Source organism: Triturus cristatus, chromosome 9 (assembly GCF_964204655.1).
Source record: "Triturus cristatus chromosome 9, aTriCri1.1, whole genome shotgun sequence".
Lineage (NCBI taxonomy): Eukaryota > Metazoa > Chordata > Amphibia > Caudata > Salamandridae > Triturus > Triturus cristatus.
The window spans coordinates 381,582,902-381,602,574 of record NC_140592.1 but is presented as its reverse complement, the minus strand read 5'-3'; the positions used below and the strand labels follow the sequence as shown (position 1 = coordinate 381,602,574).

Genomic DNA, 19,673 nt, shown 5'->3' with positions numbered 1-19,673 from the left:
GATAGCCAGAAACCGGTCCTAGGATGCTTGATTCCGGTCCAGGGAAGACATGGCTTGGCAGTTCGGGCTGGACTGTTCCCATGAGGCACAGGGTCAAGACTGATTTGCATATGGCCATGTCTGAACTGGGGTGGCGTAGTGGGCAAAAGAACGATGGATTTAACCCAGATCTCTTGACTGGGGGAGAATGTCTGCATTGTCAGCATTCCGTCCATCATTTGTTTGTTGTAATGCTTTTCGCCCTAAGTAGGATGGGTATTCCCAGACGTGGGACCCGTGCTCACTACGCCACTGGAGTCAAGCTATCCTGGCTGATGACGGCTGATAGCCAGAAACCGGTCCTAGGATGCTTGATTCCGGTCCAGGGAAGACATGGCTTGGCAGTTCGGGCTGGACTGTTCCCATGAGGCACAGGGTCAAGACTGATTTGCATATGGCCATGTCTGAACTGGGGTGGCGTAGTGGGCAAAAGAACGATGGATTTAACCCAGATCTCTTGACTGGGGGAGAATGTCTGCATTGTCAGCATTCCGTCCATCATTTGTTTGTTGTAATGCTTTTCGCCCTAAGTAGGATGGGTATTCCCAGACGTGGGACCCGTGCTCACTACGCCACTGGAGTCAAGCTATCCTGGCTGATGACGGCTGATAGCCAGAAACCGGTCCTAGGATGCTTGATTCCGGTCCAGGGAAGACATGGCTTGGCAGTTCGGGCTGGACTGTTCCCATGAGGCACAGGGTCAAGACTGATTTGCATATGGCCATGTCTGAACTGGGGTGGCGTAGTGGGCAAAAGAACGATGGATTTAACCCAGATCTCTTGACTGGGGGAGAATGTCTGCATTGTCAGCATTCCGTCCATCATTTGTTTGTTGTAATGCTTTTCGCCCTAAGTAGGATGGGTATTCCCAGACGTGGGACCCGTGCTCACTACGCCACTGGAGTCAAGCTATCCTGGCTGATGACGGCTGATAGCCAGAAACCGGTCCTAGGATGCTTGATTCCGGTCCAGGGAAGACATGGCTTGGCAGTTCGGGCTGGACTGTTCCCATGAGGCACAGGGTCAAGACTGATTTGCATATGGCCATGTCTGAACTGGGGTGGCGTAGTGGGCAAAAGAACGATGGATTTAACCCAGATCTCTTGACTGGGGGAGAATGTCTGCATTGTCAGCATTCCGTCCATCATTTGTTTGTTGTAATGCTTTTCGCCCTAAGTAGGATGGGTATTCCCAGACGTGGGACCCGTGCTCACTACGCCACTGGAGTCAAGCTATCCTGGCTGATGACGGCTGATAGCCAGAAACCGGTCCTAGGATGCTTGATTCCGGTCCAGGGAAGACATGGCTTGGCAGTTCGGGCTGGACTGTTCCCATGAGGCACAGGGTCAAGACTGATTTGCATATGGCCATGTCTGAACTGGGGTGGCGTAGTGGGCAAAAGAACGATGGATTTAACCCAGATCTCTTGACTGGGGGAGAATGTCTGCATTGTCAGCATTCCGTCCATCATTTGTTTGTTGTAATGCTTTTCGCCCTAAGTAGGATGGGTATTCCCAGACGTGGGACCCGTGCTCACTACGCCACTGGAGTCAAGCTATCCTGGCTGATGACGGCTGATAGCCAGAAACCGGTCCTAGGATGCTTGATTCCGGTCCAGGGAAGACATGGCTTGGCAGTTCGGGCTGGACTGTTCCCATGAGGCACAGGGTCAAGACTGATTTGCATATGGCCATGTCTGAACTGGGGTGGCGTAGTGGGCAAAAGAACGATGGATTTAACCCAGATCTCTTGACTGGGGGAGAATGTCTGCATGGTCAGCATTCCGTCCATCATTTGTTTGTTGTAATGCTTTTCGCCCTAAGTAGGATGGGTATTCCCAGACGTGGGACCCGTGCTCACTACGCCACTGGAGTCAAGCTATCCTGGCTGATGACGGCTGATAGCCAGAAACCGGTCCTAGGATGCTTGATTCCGGTCCAGGGAAGACATGGCTTGGCAGTTCGGGCTGGACTGTTCCCATGAGGCACAGGGTCAAGACTGATTTGCATATGGCCATGTCTGAACTGGGGTGGCGTAGTGGGCAAAAGAACGATGGATTTAACCCAGATCTCTTGACTGGGGGAGAATGTCTGCATTGTCAGCATTCCGTCCATCATTTGTTTGTTGTAATGCTTTTCGCCCTAAGTAGGATGGGTATTCCCAGACGTGGGACCCGTGCTCACTACGCCACTGGAGTCAAGCTATCCTGGCTGATGACGGCTGATAGCCAGAAACCGGTCCTAGGATGCTTGATTCCGGTCCAGGGAAGACATGGCTTGGCAGTTCGGGCTGGACTGTTCCCATGAGGCACAGGGTCAAGACTGATTTGCATATGGCCATGTCTGAACTGGGGTGGCGTAGTGGGCAAAAGAACGATGGATTTAACCCAGATCTCTTGACTGGGGGAGAATGTCTGCATTGTCAGCATTCCGTCCATCATTTGTTTGTTGTAATGCTGTTCTGTGCATTGTGACATGTATTAACCCAACAAGCAACCTGGTGGAGGATGCTGTTGTGTTCTGTGCTGCACTGTACTGTATGTTACTGTGGCGGTGGGTGACAGAAGCCACATAGCTCCTTGCCTTGTTTTTTTGTCTGGAGGTTCCAAGCCGTGCTGCCGGAGCATACCCACCTCTAGTAGTTTTGCTATAATTCGGGATAGACTGCATGTTTCAGAATGCAAAGAATGCTGGCTAAGCGTCTGTCACACGGCAAGACTACCTGAGAGACTGCATTATAAGTGTGTATGAATACCCAAATCTCATTCTCCTCTGCCTGGTGGATGTAAATCATCAATTAATGGTCTTTGTAAACATTCTTGTATTTGCAGTTATTGATTTTTTTTATCCACATGCAATGTGAGTTGCTGTATGTACCTGATGTAATTTCTGACGCAGATTCTATGTGGTTTTGAGGCTTCTAGCATTGTGGCATGCTTCATGGCTGTGTAGTTACATTTACTGTGGAATTTTAGACACTGTCGGTTTTGGTTGGAACCACACTGTGCACCATTGTTAAGATATGTCATCGGTTGTGTGTGTCTGTGGATTTGAGTTTTGTGGACATGTGTATGCATTTCGTTGTGCATGAATCTGCATTTGTGTGTGTTATCTGTTTGTGTGCTAGCTCAACTGTGTATGTTTCTTTCTGTAGGTGCATGTTGTCTGTTTTTTGCCCATCATAGCAGAGAGGATGAGTGCACGTATTTGACATTATAGAAGAATAGCTTTATTAACCTTCTTGCTTTCTCAATTTTGCTTGCAAATGTACCATTTTCACACTCTTTCGTCAAAAGTTTACCAAGGGGAGAACCCCCACTCAAACTCCCCTAATGGCAGTCGGGCTTAGTCGCTCGCCATAAGGCACGCATCCCGAACTTTTACACCTCTCCACTTTCAAATCTCACCAGTCACCACCAAGCCTCTTTACTGGTTGTTGGTGAGATTTAGCACTGGAAATAATGTGTTTGCTGTTGTCCTGTAGTGTAACAGGTTCTGCCTTACCTACATTTAAGTAGGACTCCATTTCACAATCTCTTCTCTCATTGGAGGGCAGACACAACTGCTAGTTGTCTTGACTATTGGTCCGGCTTAGCCCCATAATCACAATTTCTAGCAGTCCAAGTGTTCTGAGTACTGCACTTGTCCCTCTAGCTGCATTTGTGTGGCACAATAACCTGCCTCAATACCTCCCTTGAATTCCTCGATTTAGCTTATTTCACAGGAGATCTGCTTTCTTTATCCGCATCTGGGAAGACTTACTATTGCAACATATACGGTAACTTCCTTATCCACCCACAAGAGACAGCAGCATCATTTACCCTGCTGCTCCCTAAAATATGGCTCAGTGTCTTGATGCACCCGCTTTGCATCCACCCTCCCCTAAAGGACCGGTTAACCTTTACCTGCTGCTCACTGAGGCATCTTTTCCATCCCTTTATCTTTATTCCAGAAGCTTTCAGATGCTGGATGATCACATGTGAAGCTTCGATTTGCTCCAGGACTTCCATGGTGCAAGGGAGATGTCACTTCCTGTTGGGTAAAACAAATAAATTCAGGAACTCCCCTCTCATGTTCTCTCCTGCGCACAGGCAAGATGCATTCTGTCTCAAAGGAGTCTCATGAAGTGTGAAACATTGGCAAGGTGGCTTTTATGGAATTTTCTAAGAAGCATTGGGCATTTTTGATCCAGAAATATCTCTTTGGCATTTTCTGTACATACAGATTTTCCACATCTCTTTCTCATATACATTGCTTGATGGAAAATACCCCAAAATGCGCATTTACTCAATTAGAAATGTTATCAACCCGTCTAGAGAAAGGGAAGTAACTCTTCCATTGCTTTAAAAGATCACCCAGCCCGATGCAATAATCAATGATACATGTAATATAGGGATTCCTAATCAGATTTCTAGGAAAATGAGCATCTGACAGCTCATCATAGGTGTACTCTGCTGGTCGGGTTTTTATACCTTTCACAATAACTGTAGAATTTCCACTGCTTTTCGCACTATCATCAGATTTTTAATCGACTTTTCGCTTCTGTTTTGCTGTGCATTTTGAGTCGGTTTGATGCCTGCTACACACGTTCCAGAAACACGTACTCTGTTTAAAAAGATTAACCCCTTTTCCCTTCAGAGACCCTTTAAACATGCACTAGTCTGCCATATTTTGCCAGCTCAGGCACCTGGCACTAAATAATAAATACTGAATTGTTGCAAATGAACTATTCATTGGCAAGTGGCATGGGTACTAATTTATCAGTTACGTCTTTGAGAAGCACGAGAAGTTGTCACCTTTTTGGAAAATGTCAAGTGTCAGGCTTTTATGTGATAAAGTTTAAAGTTTATATTGTGGTCATCTCTCCTAAGTGAGTGTCATTTGCAAAGCAACGAGTTCTTCCCACTGCATCTATAATCTTAAGAGATACTTGCAAATGCCAAAATGAGGACATCATATCTAATTCCCCAGACTTCCCATGTCAACCAGCGCGGAGCTCTGCAAAATACCTTTATTAGTTGTTGAAGCTCATGTGTGGAACAGTGCTCCAGCAATGCATTCACAAGACAGAAGCAAGAAGGAATTGGTTTCACCTTTACATTTGCGGCCTAGGTGCCCACATTTACCTCCTTTTGGCACTGCATGCCAACCTACTTACCTCTTAATGTCATTCAGGTGCCTGGCCTCCTGAAATTCTTAATTATTTTCAAATTCTACCTCCTAATGCCCTCATCCCTGCTTATAACCTTTGGGACACTTACAGTCCCTGTCCATATTTAAGAACACGGAGCATAAACTAGGCCATACACATTAGTAGAAACAAAACTGAAAATGTAGCTTTCGCTTATCCCAGGAGGCCTAGGATCCACTTCCCCCACCTCCCTAGCTGGTCTCCGATCCTTTCTTAAAACCCTGCTTTTCCTGCGAAACATTTGAGATAAATATAAGATCTTATATGTTCCATGTATTATCACAAATAAAAGTTCAACACTGTGTGTTGAATACTTTGCTTATGCCATCATTCTTTCTAAAAACAAATCAAAAGGCATTCTGTTCTGTTAAATCATTCTGCATCTGGCAATCAACTCTTCAATAGTATTGGATAAAGCAACAGCTGTGTCATTAGCCAGTCTCATTATTATTTGAACTTGCTTCCTTATTCTCACAACATATGATGCTTCCTCTACTGGAGGAACTATTACTGAAAACATATCTAAAGTGTCTTCTCCTGTGTCCCTCCTTTGGCGGTAGAAGTGGATGTCTCTCAAATGTTTAGTGTGATAAAAGTATGGGGGATACCAAAGCAAGATAATTGGAGCCATTCCATCAAGCTGGTAACAAGTAAGCTTCTTTCCACAAACATGATACATATCTTGGTAACGTTTTCTTATCTTATCTTATACTGTAATGCATACATTTCATTAGCATGTTAAAAGTGTGCGTGCAGTTACTTTCACCCCTATTTATGGTTCCCTTGGCAGGTTATGCAGAGCGTCCCTGCCCTTTCACACCCTCGATCCAAAGCTGGATGTGTTGGTAACAAAGCTTTTTCCCTCTAAGTAGATTTATTACGGAATCTTAGTACTCAGACAGAAGTACTTCTCTTTAGGTCTCAAAGACCTAGCACTGGAGCACACATGTGCCCCTCGCTCTGCAAGGGCTTTTTGTCATCAATACGCTTTCCGAAGGGGACTTGAAGCCCCGCCCATCTTTTTGATTGGGTAGCGCCATCCTCCATGTTAAACGCTGGCTTTTGATTGAAAAGGAGGCTTCTTAGTCCCTCCTTGTTACCGGCCTGTCCACTGTTGGCCCCGCCCACCCAGACTGGACCATGTACTGGCGGCATGATACAGTCTCCTTTGTTTACTCGTGTAAGCACTTTTTTTCCCATTAACCCTTTCGATGCGCATGACGGAGCGGTTCTGTCATGTGCATCGGTCACGCTGTGCGTATGACGGAACCGCTCCGTCACGGCCCCGCCTGCGCAACGAACCTTCAGCACGGCGCGGTAATCCGCACCGCGCTGAAGGGGTTAAGGGCTTTGGCAATAGCGGCGCATGTTTATTTTTGCATCACGCTCCATGCAAATATAAACAAGAGTCTACTTTTATTATGTCTTGCCTAGCGCTGCAGCGCAAGCTGCTTCGCTTTGCCAGGCATGCTGTGCGTCCCCCATGGCTCATCGCGTTGTTTGGTGCGGTTTGTTTTTTTAACTTGTTGTTGAGTTTTGGCTATGTGTTTTACAATGGCGACAGCTTGTATCAGTCGCTTTTCAGTCTCCCTCGCGATGTAGCGCTTTCTTTTAAACTTGAAAATTAACTTAAAGTTAGTTGTTGATCTTCCGTGTTGTTTCGGTCTTGCAACTGCAAGCAAGATGTGACAATGTACGCTCAGTGCTCGTGTTTTCCTATGACTGTAATCAGCTCGGCTCTAAAGTTGTAAATAGAATATAGTGCTCAGTTTCATGTTCGATATCTAAATAACAGGGTGCGTTGTGTTGAAAACCTGGGCATCTCGGGCTTGAGCGCAGAGGACAGATTGCCGTTTTACTGGTGAACCGAGAAGATGGAAGTATGTGCCCTGCCTAAAAATAAGGCGCTGGGGTTTCTGGGAACAATTAGAGCGCAGGCGGTCCGTGTTTCCTGTTTGGATGTCCAGGGACAGGCTCGCCTGTTATTCCATCTGCTTTCACTCGCAGTAGTTTGACTAGAGGGGCTGGCAGCCTGCTTCACACACTGGGCGCAGCACGCTGTGCAGTGAACTCCGTGCGGCCACGCGAGCCCCTAGACCTTAAGTTTCCCCTCCTCGCGCCCCGCACTCACCGGCCGCGGAGAGACACTGGTGCCTTCCTCATCTTAGGGCTCTGGTCTGGGCAGGGGGAGCTCAGACCCAACCTAGATTCCTTATGTCACACAGAAACAGAACATCACAACAAGCATTTGCAATGCAATAGGTCTCGCAATTTAGAAACTTTGGCCTACTGGTATCGTAAATGACAATGCCTTTTATTATTGCAGTTTTTTTTAAACACAAAAATAAAAGGCATTGTCATTTACAATGCCAATAGCTCAAAATATCGCAATTGCAAGACCTATTGCATTGCAAATGCTTGTTTGTATATGCAAGTAAAGGCCTAGTATCGTCTAACGCAGCTAAAAATGATTTGCTCTTCAGACATCATGCATTGTACATCTTTATTCATTGTAAATTTCATTTTCCTTGGCTTCTCATCCACTCCTTTAAATTCTTGGTTCTGTGAAAAATGTCCTGGGTACCTGTGTGTGAGCAAAGAATAGTACATGACAATTTAGAAGGAAAGTGGTCTATGCACATATGTAACTCATTCAGACAATGAGGCCGGTATCTGAGAGGGGGAGCAAGATGGCGGCTTAACCTTAGCCGTTGCGAGAGATGCAGTGACGGCTCGTTTGGACTAAAACGATCGAGGCGGAAATTTTTGGACCCGTTATCTCTGTCCCTGCTCTAACCGTCTCCCAGCATATACACTTGGGGATGCCGAAAGTGGTGGTTTCTTCGTACCTGGTACTCTGTTGTTCCGGGAGGAGGAGGATCACTCAAGTGCCGGTGTCAGCGGCAGCGGCTCTCACACTCGCGGGCTGTGCCGGACGTGTAAGGGGGTGGAGCTTGCCTTCTGGTCAGCGTCCCAGGCGGAGTGCAGCGGAGCATTGCATCGGCTCAGAGGGCCCTTGTTGTGCGTTCCTGGCGCTTTCGAAGTGGTTTGATAGGAGAAAAAGCGCAATGGCGCCAAAAGTGGCAGTAGGTGGAAAAACGGCCACACAAAGGAGAAAACATGTACAAGAAGGCGAAAGTATGGCAGGGAATGACGAATAGAGTGGGAAAACATGTCGACCAGGCTCATCAAAAAATAATCAACAAACTCTGGGGAGAACCAGACAAGCTACATCCTCAACAGCCTCAATTGCTGACATCTTCTCAAGAACCGGTAAGGAGCAGGAGGGTTCAAAGTCGAAAGTCGCGGAGTACAGGAGGGATAGTGTTCCCTCGGAGACGGGGGTTATTGAGACGGTCAATATAAATGATTTAAAGAACGGACTCACCATTTGCGAGCAGGCATTATCCTTGGCACCTAGTCCGATCACTGGGGGGGGAACATATCGATGGTTTGACTATTGGGGATGAGATAAATAAAGATCTCAGGCTCCAGGAGGTTGCAAATGATAATAGAGCCCTTCCTGAGCAGGATCTTAATAAATCCGAAAGGGAGTTGTGTCCACAAGAAGCCGGGCAGCCAACTTTGTTGATTGCGGTTGCTGGCTTGGATACCGGCTTGGATACTGGCCTTGGCATTGGGGCACATCAAAATGAAGGAGAAAAGGGCAAGGATAAAGATAAAGATTCCAGCGAATGCTTTTTCTCTGTTTCAGAGGGGGCAGAGTGGTCCGAGGATGATGATGTCGAATGCAGTTCCTTTTTGGACTCAGAAAGCGAATTAGAGCTAGACTCCCCTGTAATTACATCTAGGCCCCCGGCGTGTCCTCCCGGGAAAAAGCAACCTCTAGCTCATGTTAACCCTCAAGGCGAGCTCAGCTGGGATCATTCTTCTACTCTGGCTTTACAGGGCTCTCCCAATCTGGACACTGCTCATATGACTATGTTAGAAGCCATTCACAAAGAGATAATTTCACATCGTGAGGAGACCTGTCAGGACAATCGTAAAGCCCAAGTCGCTATGAGGAAGATCCAAGGTGTTGTTAGGAAATTGTCTAAGACATGTGCAAACATAGGGGATCGAGTATCCAATTTGGAGCAGAGAATTGTGTCATCTGAGACAGAGTCAGCAGAGGCGATTAACCAAGTAAAGACCCAATCCGCACAAGTGGCTGACATGCAGTGGAAAATGGAGGAGATGGAGAACAGGCTACGACGGAACAACCTGAGAGTTTTGGGAATACCTGAAGGAGTTGAGGGTCAGGATATTAAAGCATACATGGTCAAACTCTTTGAGCAAGCATTCCCAGAGCATTCTGATTGGAACTGGGCGAGCGAAATTCAACGGGTCCACCGTACTCCCTTCACTGTTCGTAAAAAATACAAGGAAGGCGATAAGCCTAGGGCTGGGTTGGTTTTCTTGGGTAACTTTATTTTGAGGCAATCCATTGCAGAAAAAGCCAGACCAGACTCCAAAAGAAGCGGCGAAGGGGTCTCTTTCTTTGTCCGTCCTGATTTCTGCCATACGACAGTAGAGCGTAGGTGGAGGCTAAGAGGGATGATAAGCCTATTCCAGGATAAAAAGATACAAGCTTATTTGATAAACCCGGCGCAGCTGAAAATAATTAATGCAGGGAAGACGATCTTTTTTTCCTCAGAAATCAAGGCAAAAGAGTACTTGGATTCTCTTGACAAAATGGAATAGTATGTCAAGTAGGCCGGAGGAGGGTTTATATTCTAGATTGTCTTTTAGTACTCGCCTTGTTTAAAATAAGATGATGGGGGTTCGACCATTGATACTATGATGGTTACAATAATGGTGGGGCCTCGACGGTACCTAAGAGCAATTTCTTTTGTTGTTGTTGTTTAAATTCTTGGTTTCAACAGCCAGTCGTCACTGCAAATCACGCGCACCATCCTAAGCACAGACTAGGTCTGAGCGCTTCTCAAGAAGGGGGGTGGCACAGGGTGGGGGGGGCGGGGTGGGTAAGGGTGGTGGGTCAACAAAAAATGGAAAATTCAGATGCAGTATGATGTTTATAGAAAAGGAAAAAATCTGTTATATTTGTAGGCAGGTCAGGATGATTAAAACTAGTGCTAAATCGCCAAAGGATCAGATGGTTTTTGTTATATGTATATATTTTAGGGATGACAGGTATTAAAATTTGCTCAGTTAATATAGGGGGGATGAACGACTGGAGGAAACGTAACAAATTGGCATTGTTTGTGAAGCTTAATAATTTCGACGTTTTGTGCTTGCAAGAAACTCACCTCCCCTGGGCTCGAAGAAGTCTTATGCATATCAATGGCTTTGAGCTATTAGCTTGCACTACTCAATCATCAACAATTAGAGGGGTCGCTGTTTTAGCCAGGACCTCCATGGGTGGTGTTAGACGAACTAAAACCGATAGCAGTGGGAGATGGCTATTGGTGGAGATGGTAATAGGCTTGACACTGTGTGTTGTCTATGGCTCAAACTGTGACGACCCCGAGATTTTTGATTTCCTAGAAATAGAGTTGGTAAACTGGCTAACCCCTATAATAATGTGTGGGGATATGAATATTTCGGTTGATTGGGTCAGTAACATAACTTATACTGGACGAAAACCGAGAGTTTTTAGGGCTATAAAAGCTCTTATGGATTCACATGGGATGATTGATGTGTGGGGTGTGAAAGAACCTTCTAAATCTGGCTTTACATATTTTTCAAACCCTTTTCAAAAATATTCAAAACTGGACTATTTCTTTATATCCTCCTCAGAAATTAACAAGGTAGAAATCTCTAAACTTCCCAAGTTCCTGTCGGATCATAACCCTTTGGTTTTGTCATTACAAATGGTAGGAGTACCAAAAATGCGGACACGGTGGACGTTTGAAAGGAAGCTGTTATTGGATACCCGCTTTGTTGATCATATCAGGAAATGGGTGGTTGATTTTTTTGATGCCAATAGATATAGCGCATCACGAAATGGAGTTTGGGAGGCTTTCAAGGCCGCTCTTAGAGGTGAAACAATAAGTTGTGCAGCAAGGTTGAGAAAAGAGGATAGGAGTAAGGTCGAAAAATGTTTGAAGGACCTATCAGCTGCAGAGGAACAACATACCTCTGATATCGCTCAAAGCCGGGCTAGCAACGAGAGCTATAGGTTACTATTGGTAGCTAGAGCTGAACTACAGAAGGAGGTTACTCAGAGAGCAATGTTGGAGTACCAATCATCTAGGGCTAAACGGTACGAAACAGGTGAACAGGCAGGTAGAATATTAGCTTTACAAATCCGGCAGGGCAAGTCTAAAAACATTATATCTCAGATGGAAGAAAATGGCATAGAATATACAGACCCTTCAGATATCCTCCAGGTTTTTAAGAATTTTTATCAAAAACTATATACAGAGACTACATTAAATGAACCTTGGACAGAGGAGATTGTCGATAATGGCCCTCGTTTAGGGGATACTGCTAGAGAAGAGATAGAGAAGGATATTTCCGGGAGGGATATAGCGGAAGCCCTGCAGGAGTCAGCCATCGGCAAGGCAGCAGGCCCTGATGGAATACCTTTAGAGGTCTATCGATGTTTTGAGGCAGAGATTACCCCGCTTCTTAGTGATCTTTTTAATGGGGTAATGGGTACAGGAGTGGTCCCGGAATCATGGAAAGAAACAAACATAGTGGTTTTCCATAAGAAAGGGAAACCAAGGGAAAAACCGGGCTCCTATCGCCCAATCTCGCTAATAAATTCAGACACGAAGCTATATTCTAAAATTTGGGCTAAAAGGCTGGGCAGGGTCATTGGTGATCTCGTCTCCCCATGGCAGCATGGATTTGTACCTGGGCGTGGTACTACAGACCATATTAGGAGGGCAAAAGCTTTATTTGATATTCAGTCTGCAATGGGAGGAGAGATGGCCATGATCCTGCTCGATGCTGAGAAAGCCTTTGAGCGTGTGGGGTGGAATTTTCTTTGGCGGATTTTAATCGGTAGGGGCTTTGGCAAGAATTGTATTACAGCTCTGCGGGCAATGTATTGTGATCCAGTTGCCCGGATTGTGGTCATGGGTGAGTGTTCTGAGAAAATGTATATAACGAGAGGTACGCGCCAAGGCTGTCCTTGTTCCCCTATCCTCTTTGCTCTTTATATCGACCCTCTCATCCGGGAGATCTTAGCCAGCCCCCGGATAGAACCAGTGATACATAATGGATTTGAAAATAAAATTATGGCATATGCCGATGATTTGGCTGTGATCACAACAAACCCGCAACAGGCACTTGGGGTTTTGGTTCAGATGGCTAAAATTTTTGCCAATAAGTCTGGGTATTTGTTAAACGAATCTAAAACTCAAATTATCTGCACAGCAAATATAGATAAAGCCGACTGTAGATATATGGATTCAGCAATCTGGGAGTTAGAATTAACGCAGCAGTCAATAGGATTACAGCAGAGAACTTTATCCCACTTGGGAAAATGATAGAAGCAGATCTCAAAAGAATCGATGTTTTACATCTTTCATTGATAGGCAGGGTCAACGTTCTCAAGATGACAATGTTTCCAAAAATGTTATATCTCTTTCGAGCTATACCTTTGTTAGTAGAGGAAAAAACTATTAAGTGGCTAGAGTCAATATTCATTAGATTTGTTTGGCAATACGGGAAAATCAGACGTTCCACAAACCTTTTGTCACTCCCGTGGGATAGGGGGGGCTCACCTTACCTAATTTAAGATTGTATCACTGGTCCTGCCTGCTGGCGGAAATGTTTATTCTTTTTCAATATACTCAACCCAATGATTCAGGGCAGGGAGATTTACAGACCCCACCATCTATATATGAGCTATTAGTTGGAAGTAAAGCATATGGTCTCCTGATGTGTGAGGTTGAACGTAGGTACTATAAAAGACCACGTTTTAAGATATTGGAAGGAGTATGGGGACTCTGGAGAGTTATATCTTGCTTCTTTAAAATTCCCAAAATTCATGCGCATCTCCACCTTAGTTATTCGAGCTTATTTCGGGGGAGAGGTCTTGAGAGGAATTTCCGGATTTGGCAGGAGCATGGAATTAGCACATTAGGAGATATAGTGGGGGCAGAAGGGTTGATCGGCTTCGAAGCACTTCAGAGTAGAGCTGCTATCCCTTCAAGTCATTGGCTCTCTTATGTTCAGTTGGCTAGTGTCATTAAAGCTTCAAGAATCAGATGGCCAATAGCTTAAAAAGTTCCTCTGATCGATATGCTGGTAACAGGGGGTATAAGAATTAAAACTGTCTATCTGTCTTTGCTGGATGAACTACAAAGCGATATCGAGAAAATGGAGAATATTCTTGTACGGAAGCTGGATAACCCCGATGTGGATCTAGATATGGCACTTAATTTGAATAAAAAAATCTTCCGTTCTACGAACTTGAGGGCCCAGCATTATAAAACCCTGTTTGATCTATATTTTACTCCAGCAAAGCTTTTTATGTAGGGGGTTAAAGCTGATGACCGGTGCCCCAGATGTAATTCGGCTCAAGCAGATCTGATGCATATGTTTTATAACTGTAGCTCGTTATCAGCTATTCAGGGAGAGATAGCGAAATTCTGGGTGGAGGTACTTGGTCGAAGGATTGAATGGTCCTCTTCTCTGACGATATTGGGTATAGATAATAGATTAAAACTTGGGAAATCTGAGGAAGCCTTGGTCTTTTTAACTGTAGCAGTACTTCGGATATTAATCACCTCAGGGTGGAAAGATATAAATGCCCCCTCTTTCCCGCTATGGTTATCTAGATTATTGGGTATATATAACATCGAAATATCCTTATATGCTCAGAAAGGGAGGAAAAAACAGGACTTCGGTAAAAAGATATGGTCTCCAATCTCTGACTGGATTGTCGGAAGACCAAGAGATTGATGTATATTGTATTGTATTGTCGAATGTATGTACATAATGCCTCCCTGTTTCATGTTCTGATATGTTTCTACTTGGCTTTGGTTGCTTTGAAGATTTAGCATATGTGTATTTGTTGGTAATATATTTATTTATTACTTTATTTCGGCCAATTTGGCCATAAAAGTCACATACATACATAGAAAATCAAGCTGTAAACATGGCAGCAATTTAAGAAAATGGTACATGGAGAAAGAATAGCTTTTACAGTTCATTTCATTTCAATTTTAAAAATATATAAAAATATTAAAAATGTAAGAGTTATGTAAACATATACACCTTTCCAACTCAGAGTACCTGTCCTTGTTTCTTACGGGTTATGTAGGCAGAGTATAGGAATTTACTTATGCTAAATACAATGTACTGGGTTGAGTTACTTTTCATGATCCTAAAAGCTATTGCGCAGGACCTAGTTCCCAAGAGGTTGCACATTGGTTTTAGCCATTTCTTTCTAGCATTCATGTAGGCGCTACAAACAAAAAACATGTGAACCTCATTCTCAGAACAGACATTGGAACACATAGGGCAACACCCCGTTTTAACATTCAATTCTCCCAGTCTTTTTTGTGCCCATCTTTCGGTGTTGTAATTAAGCATAAGTATCCCGTATCTGAACTTTAAGTAAAGGGTTTTTGCAATGGGTGGCTCTATCTCGTCCAGGAATGGTTCAAAACGGAACTCATCCTTAAATGACAGAAAGACCTGGACTGCGGAGCCAACACTACTTCCATCCACTAAATTTCCGCTCATGTGGATCCAAAAAGCTCGCTTAACTATTAGTTTGGAAGAGGTGGACATTTTGTCGGGAGTCTCCCACATTGAATATAAGCCCAGGAGTGTAAACCATTTTTTAATATGCACTAGCCATTGGATGGAATTAAAGGAATCAAGAGTCATCAATTCATGTAGACCATTTCTGTATTCTATCAGTTCCGGGGTGGACCAGAGCCTAACCCAGAATATTAATGGTCTTAGGATAGCTAGGTGGTCTGTTCTCCTAAAGTTCAGGTCAAGTTGGAGAGGTAAAAGAGGTGTACTATTAGGGACCCTTACAGACGCACGCATGAATTTGTTGTCCAGATTTTGAAAACTATTCTTGGCCCATGTGCCCCATATCTCTGCTCCATATAGCACAGCAGATTGTATTTTCAATTTAAAAAGTTCTAAAACCGGGGTTACACTTTTGCTCGTGCTAGTATTCATTTTGCATAAAATTGGCTTGACATTTTGGGCATATGTTATCTTGCTTTTCTCGATTTGGGCTTTCCAACTTAGTTTGGAATCGAGCACAACACCCAAATAGGAAAAGTTTTCCACAATACCCAATTTTTGGCTATTCAGGGTCAGGAACCCTCTATCTGGCATACTGGGATTTAATGACATGCATTTTGTTTTGTCAGCATTAATTTCCAAGCCCTTTGTCTGGCAATAGCAACTGAAGGAATTAAGGAGTGCCTGGAGGCCCTTTTTTGTTTGAGATATAAGTATTGTGTCATCTGCGAAGAGCAACGCAGGCACCCTTTCACCATTGAGCTGCGGCGAATCATTAACACAAACATTCAAATATTCGGGGACATCATTAATAAACAGAGAAAACAAGGTAGGGGCCAGGACACATCCCTGGCGAACCCCGCGTTCAATAGGAATATTGCGTGTCAACTCGCCATTAGGGCCCCACCTGATGTTTGCAAAGTTGTCAGCATGCAGCTCAACTATTTGGGCTAGGAGGCATCCCGGTAGACCTATTTCTCTTAAAGTTTTCCAAAGTAGACTGCGTGGGACAAGATCGAATGCAGCCCTCAGGTCAACGAAGGCAACATACAGGTGACCTTTTTTAATGTGCACATACTTCCAAATCAAACAACAAAATCGAAAAATTTGGTCAATAGTTCTGGTCCTACTCCTAAAACCAGCTTGGAATTTGGAAATTATGTTCGAATTTTCCAGCCAGTCATTAATCCTGAATAGCAAGTGTTTAGCATATAATTTTTGGAGCGTGTCCATCAGACTAATGGGTCTGTAGTTAGAGGGTATCAGTCTATCCCCCTTTTTAAATATTAACACAACCTCCGCTGCACGCCAACTATCAGGAAAGTTGCAGTTTGATGATAAAGCATTAAACAGGCGGTTCACATATGGGGCCCAGACGTCAACTTCGTGTTTGTAAAGATCCCCCGGTATTTTATCCGGGCCAGGGGCTTTGGTGTTTTTAAGTTCGTTGATCGCCCTTACTGTCTCATCCAGTGTAAAGTTGAGGGGTTCAATAAGGGGGGGTTCAATAAGGGGGGGGGCACCATAAGCTCCCTATACTGTCGCCATCGTATTGTTTATAAAGATTTGTAAAGTGAGTTACCCAGGTCATCTCATCCAGGAATACATCTTTCACAGCTCTCCCAGCGTGCCCCCCATTAGCCACCAGCCTCCAGAAGCCAACATTATCATTAACTTTTGCAGCAGCTAACATTTCAGCCCAAATTGATTCCTCCCATAGTTTTTTGGATGTTTTTAGTATACGTTTGTATTCCACCCTTGCAAGTTTAACTTCTTCTTTTGCCTTGTTTTTAATGGCAAGCAATAAGTTTCTTTTAGCAATCCTGCACGAGTGGTCATACCATAACTTTCCGTGATTGGCCACTCTTATGTTTTGTTGCTTTTTTCTCGGCATTTTTGATAGATACGTTTTTAGTTCTGAAAAGAAAACTTTGTGAAGATCAACGAAATGATCAAAATGTTCAGGTAAGAAGGCATGGTCAACTATATGTGCAAACATTTGCTCAAAAAGAGAGTACACCAACGCTAAGGCCTTACCATCCGCCAGAACACGTGGCCATCTTACTGCACGTCTGTTGTTGTTTGTGTGGACGTCCTCACACATGCTTACATGGATATTCTCAGTTGATGTTGTGATGGTGTCACTAACCATATTCATGTTGATGTAAAGTTCCAAAGGATAGTGATCGCTTTCCCCCCTACTTATTACTTTCAGATCAATCAAAAAGTGCCAGATGCTAAGAGAAACAAGTACAAAATCTAGATTGCTTTTAGCTTTAGAGAAGGTTGGTTGTTTTTGCAAGTCCGATGGGAGACGGCCATTGCCTGCTCTAAGGCCGTGATCTGCGGTGAGTCTTAGTAATTGGCTGGCCAATGTGGAGTATTTAACAGATTTTGTGGTATCAAGCTGGGGGATATTATACGCTTGGTCCTCATCTTCGAACACATCAGAGATGCCCGGAACAGGTTCGTAATTACAATTTAGGTCTCCTCCCAAGATAACCGGGGTGTCTCCAACTACGTTTTTCAAGAGGAGATCCAGGGCTTCAAGTGTTGGTGAAACCTTGGAGTGGCCGATCGGTCTGTTATAAACATTAACGATGTAACATTCGTTTCCACAGGGTGGAGTAACCCTTAGGGCCAAGATATCAGGAGAGCCTGTATCAACAAGATCAACCTGCATGACCAAGGTGATTTTTAGCCAAATTATTAGGCCCCCCGATGGTCTTCCTCGGTCGGACTGGACTGCCTCAATACCATATGTTTTATATCCTACCCGATGTGGAACTTCTGTAGCCCAGGTTTCTTGTAGCAGACAAATGTCACAGGTGTCAATGTAGTCTGCCCAGTCAGGGTCTATTAAGTTCTTGCAAACACCTGCGATGTTCCACGATAGAATAAGTAAGCGAGGTGATAGGCTCTGAGTGTCAGGGGAGGGATTGACTACACACTGTTTAGATAAACTGCCTAGCTGTAGGTTTAGCATGTCTTTCTCTGCATCCCTGGCTCTTTCTTTCACTACAGTATTAGATCCCCCATCCGGACCACCCTTAGCTTTACTATAGCATACATTTCCGGCTTTATAAGATAATTCCACTTTCTGGGGATTTGAAATGGTCCTATGCATCCTAACCTTAATGATCTGATCATCATCATGCAATTGTAGGACATTTTTTAGTTTGGGATTACCTTTGTCCATGCTACAGAAGGTGCCATATAAATTAGAGATACAGTCAGGCATAGTGGCAAGTCAATCGACAGCGTCAAGGCAACTGAATCTATTGAAGGTGGGGATGCCAGACCACATATTATAATCACCATGTCTAGCCGAATTGGGAGCACTGCCATAATACTGGTTGACAGGGTTCCACTTGGGGACATGATGAATGGGTCTAGGTGAAGGGTAAAAGAATGATAGGGGTCTAGCTTCAATGGGAGGATTCGCACCGTACGATTTCCAATTGCATATTTGTTCAGCACTTTGGGGTTCTTCAAAGGATATGACAATACAGTCACCCGTGGTTGATTTGGCCGTTGGCCCTACCCATGGTACCCTCCTAACCATAAGGATCTTACTTTTCATCTGGTTAGGAATGGGTTTATATTTGTCTAGCCAAAAAATCACTTTGTTTTTTAAAGATTGGAAGTTTTCTTCATATTGGCTATCCAATTCTGGCACCCCTGTGAGGACAGCTACAAATGGACTAGCGTCTGGTGGCAGATCTATATACCCTCCTCTAAAATTACTGTACATGTGGCTAGACTGATGGTTTGACTTATGAGTGGTATTTTTAAAAGATTTATCAGGCAAGGATTGATTGCTTGCAGAAGTAATGTAAGGATATGCAGGCGGATTGGATCGGGGTTTATTTGGGACTAATACGCTCTGGTTGGAAGAGTGGGTAGAGGGAAGAATTGGCAATTGAGAAGTATTACTATGTACCCGATTTTTCTGTGAAGGTTTACTAGTAATATTTACAGCTGTAGAAGTTGAGGGAGTTAGATTAGGTTTTTCTTTAGTGCTAGTTGGTTGTTTAACATTAGTATTTCTTACTATCCCCTCCTTTTTTTGCTGCACATTCGATGAATTTGTGTTTATTGTTAAGACCGGGTTGGGTACTGGAGCTTGCTGGGTGGCTCTAGGCACTTCAGTACAGTTAAGGCTTAAACTTGACAAAGTGATGACACTTTTCTCAACTTCAAGTAGCTGGTTCTCAATGCCAGTTAGCCTGATTTCTAGTGGTTTAAGTAGTCTCTTTAGCGTCTCCCACACTATTTTTAAGAATTCTTCCCTTCCACCATCTTGTTCTGCCATATCAGACGAGACTCTTTGCCCCTCACTGGCTGAGTGATCAGACATGACGATAGAGATTTGTTCATCTATGTTAGCATTAGTATTTTCTACAGTTGCTGGTGCTACATTGTGTACAATGTTATCAGTTGTTACAGTAGGCATACTTGGTGTTCCCCCCGTGATATTATGGCTAAGGGCTACTTTTGCTTTTTTCCTAGCGAAAGCGGTTAGGTGTTTGCGCTTTCTTTTATGCTTTGATGGTGCCTTGGCGGGTGACTTGCTTTTATTAGACTCTGTCTCAGCTGGTAGCTGACAGGGCACCTCATTTGCGATATCCTCAGCACTCTCCTTTGGAAGATTCAGCGGTGATAGGCTTTCAGATTCGGCTCTAACGGAAGGCCCAGGAGGTTCTTGATTAATAGGAGGGGTTGTTTCTTCTACTGTTGAGTAAACCTCGGCCGAG

At 44.2% G+C, this 19,673-nt stretch overlaps 1 protein-coding gene across 2 annotated transcripts in view; it reads right to left on the bottom strand.

The window, feature by feature from the left end:
* LOC146798001 (uncharacterized) overlaps positions 1-19,673 on the bottom strand; it is a 423,068-nt gene that overhangs the window by 365,391 nt on the left and 38,004 nt on the right. Inside the window, exon 2 of one of the 2 annotated variants that reach the window (XM_085625231.1) lies at positions 3,944-4,070. The exons of the other annotated variant lie outside the window; for it this stretch is intronic. Within the exon in view, the coding sequence (XP_085481357.1) occupies positions 3,944-4,048 (105 nt within the window). The 5' untranslated portion in view covers positions 4,049-4,070. The remainder of the gene's footprint in view (positions 1-3,943; positions 4,071-19,673) is intronic. 2 annotated transcript variants of the gene reach the window in all.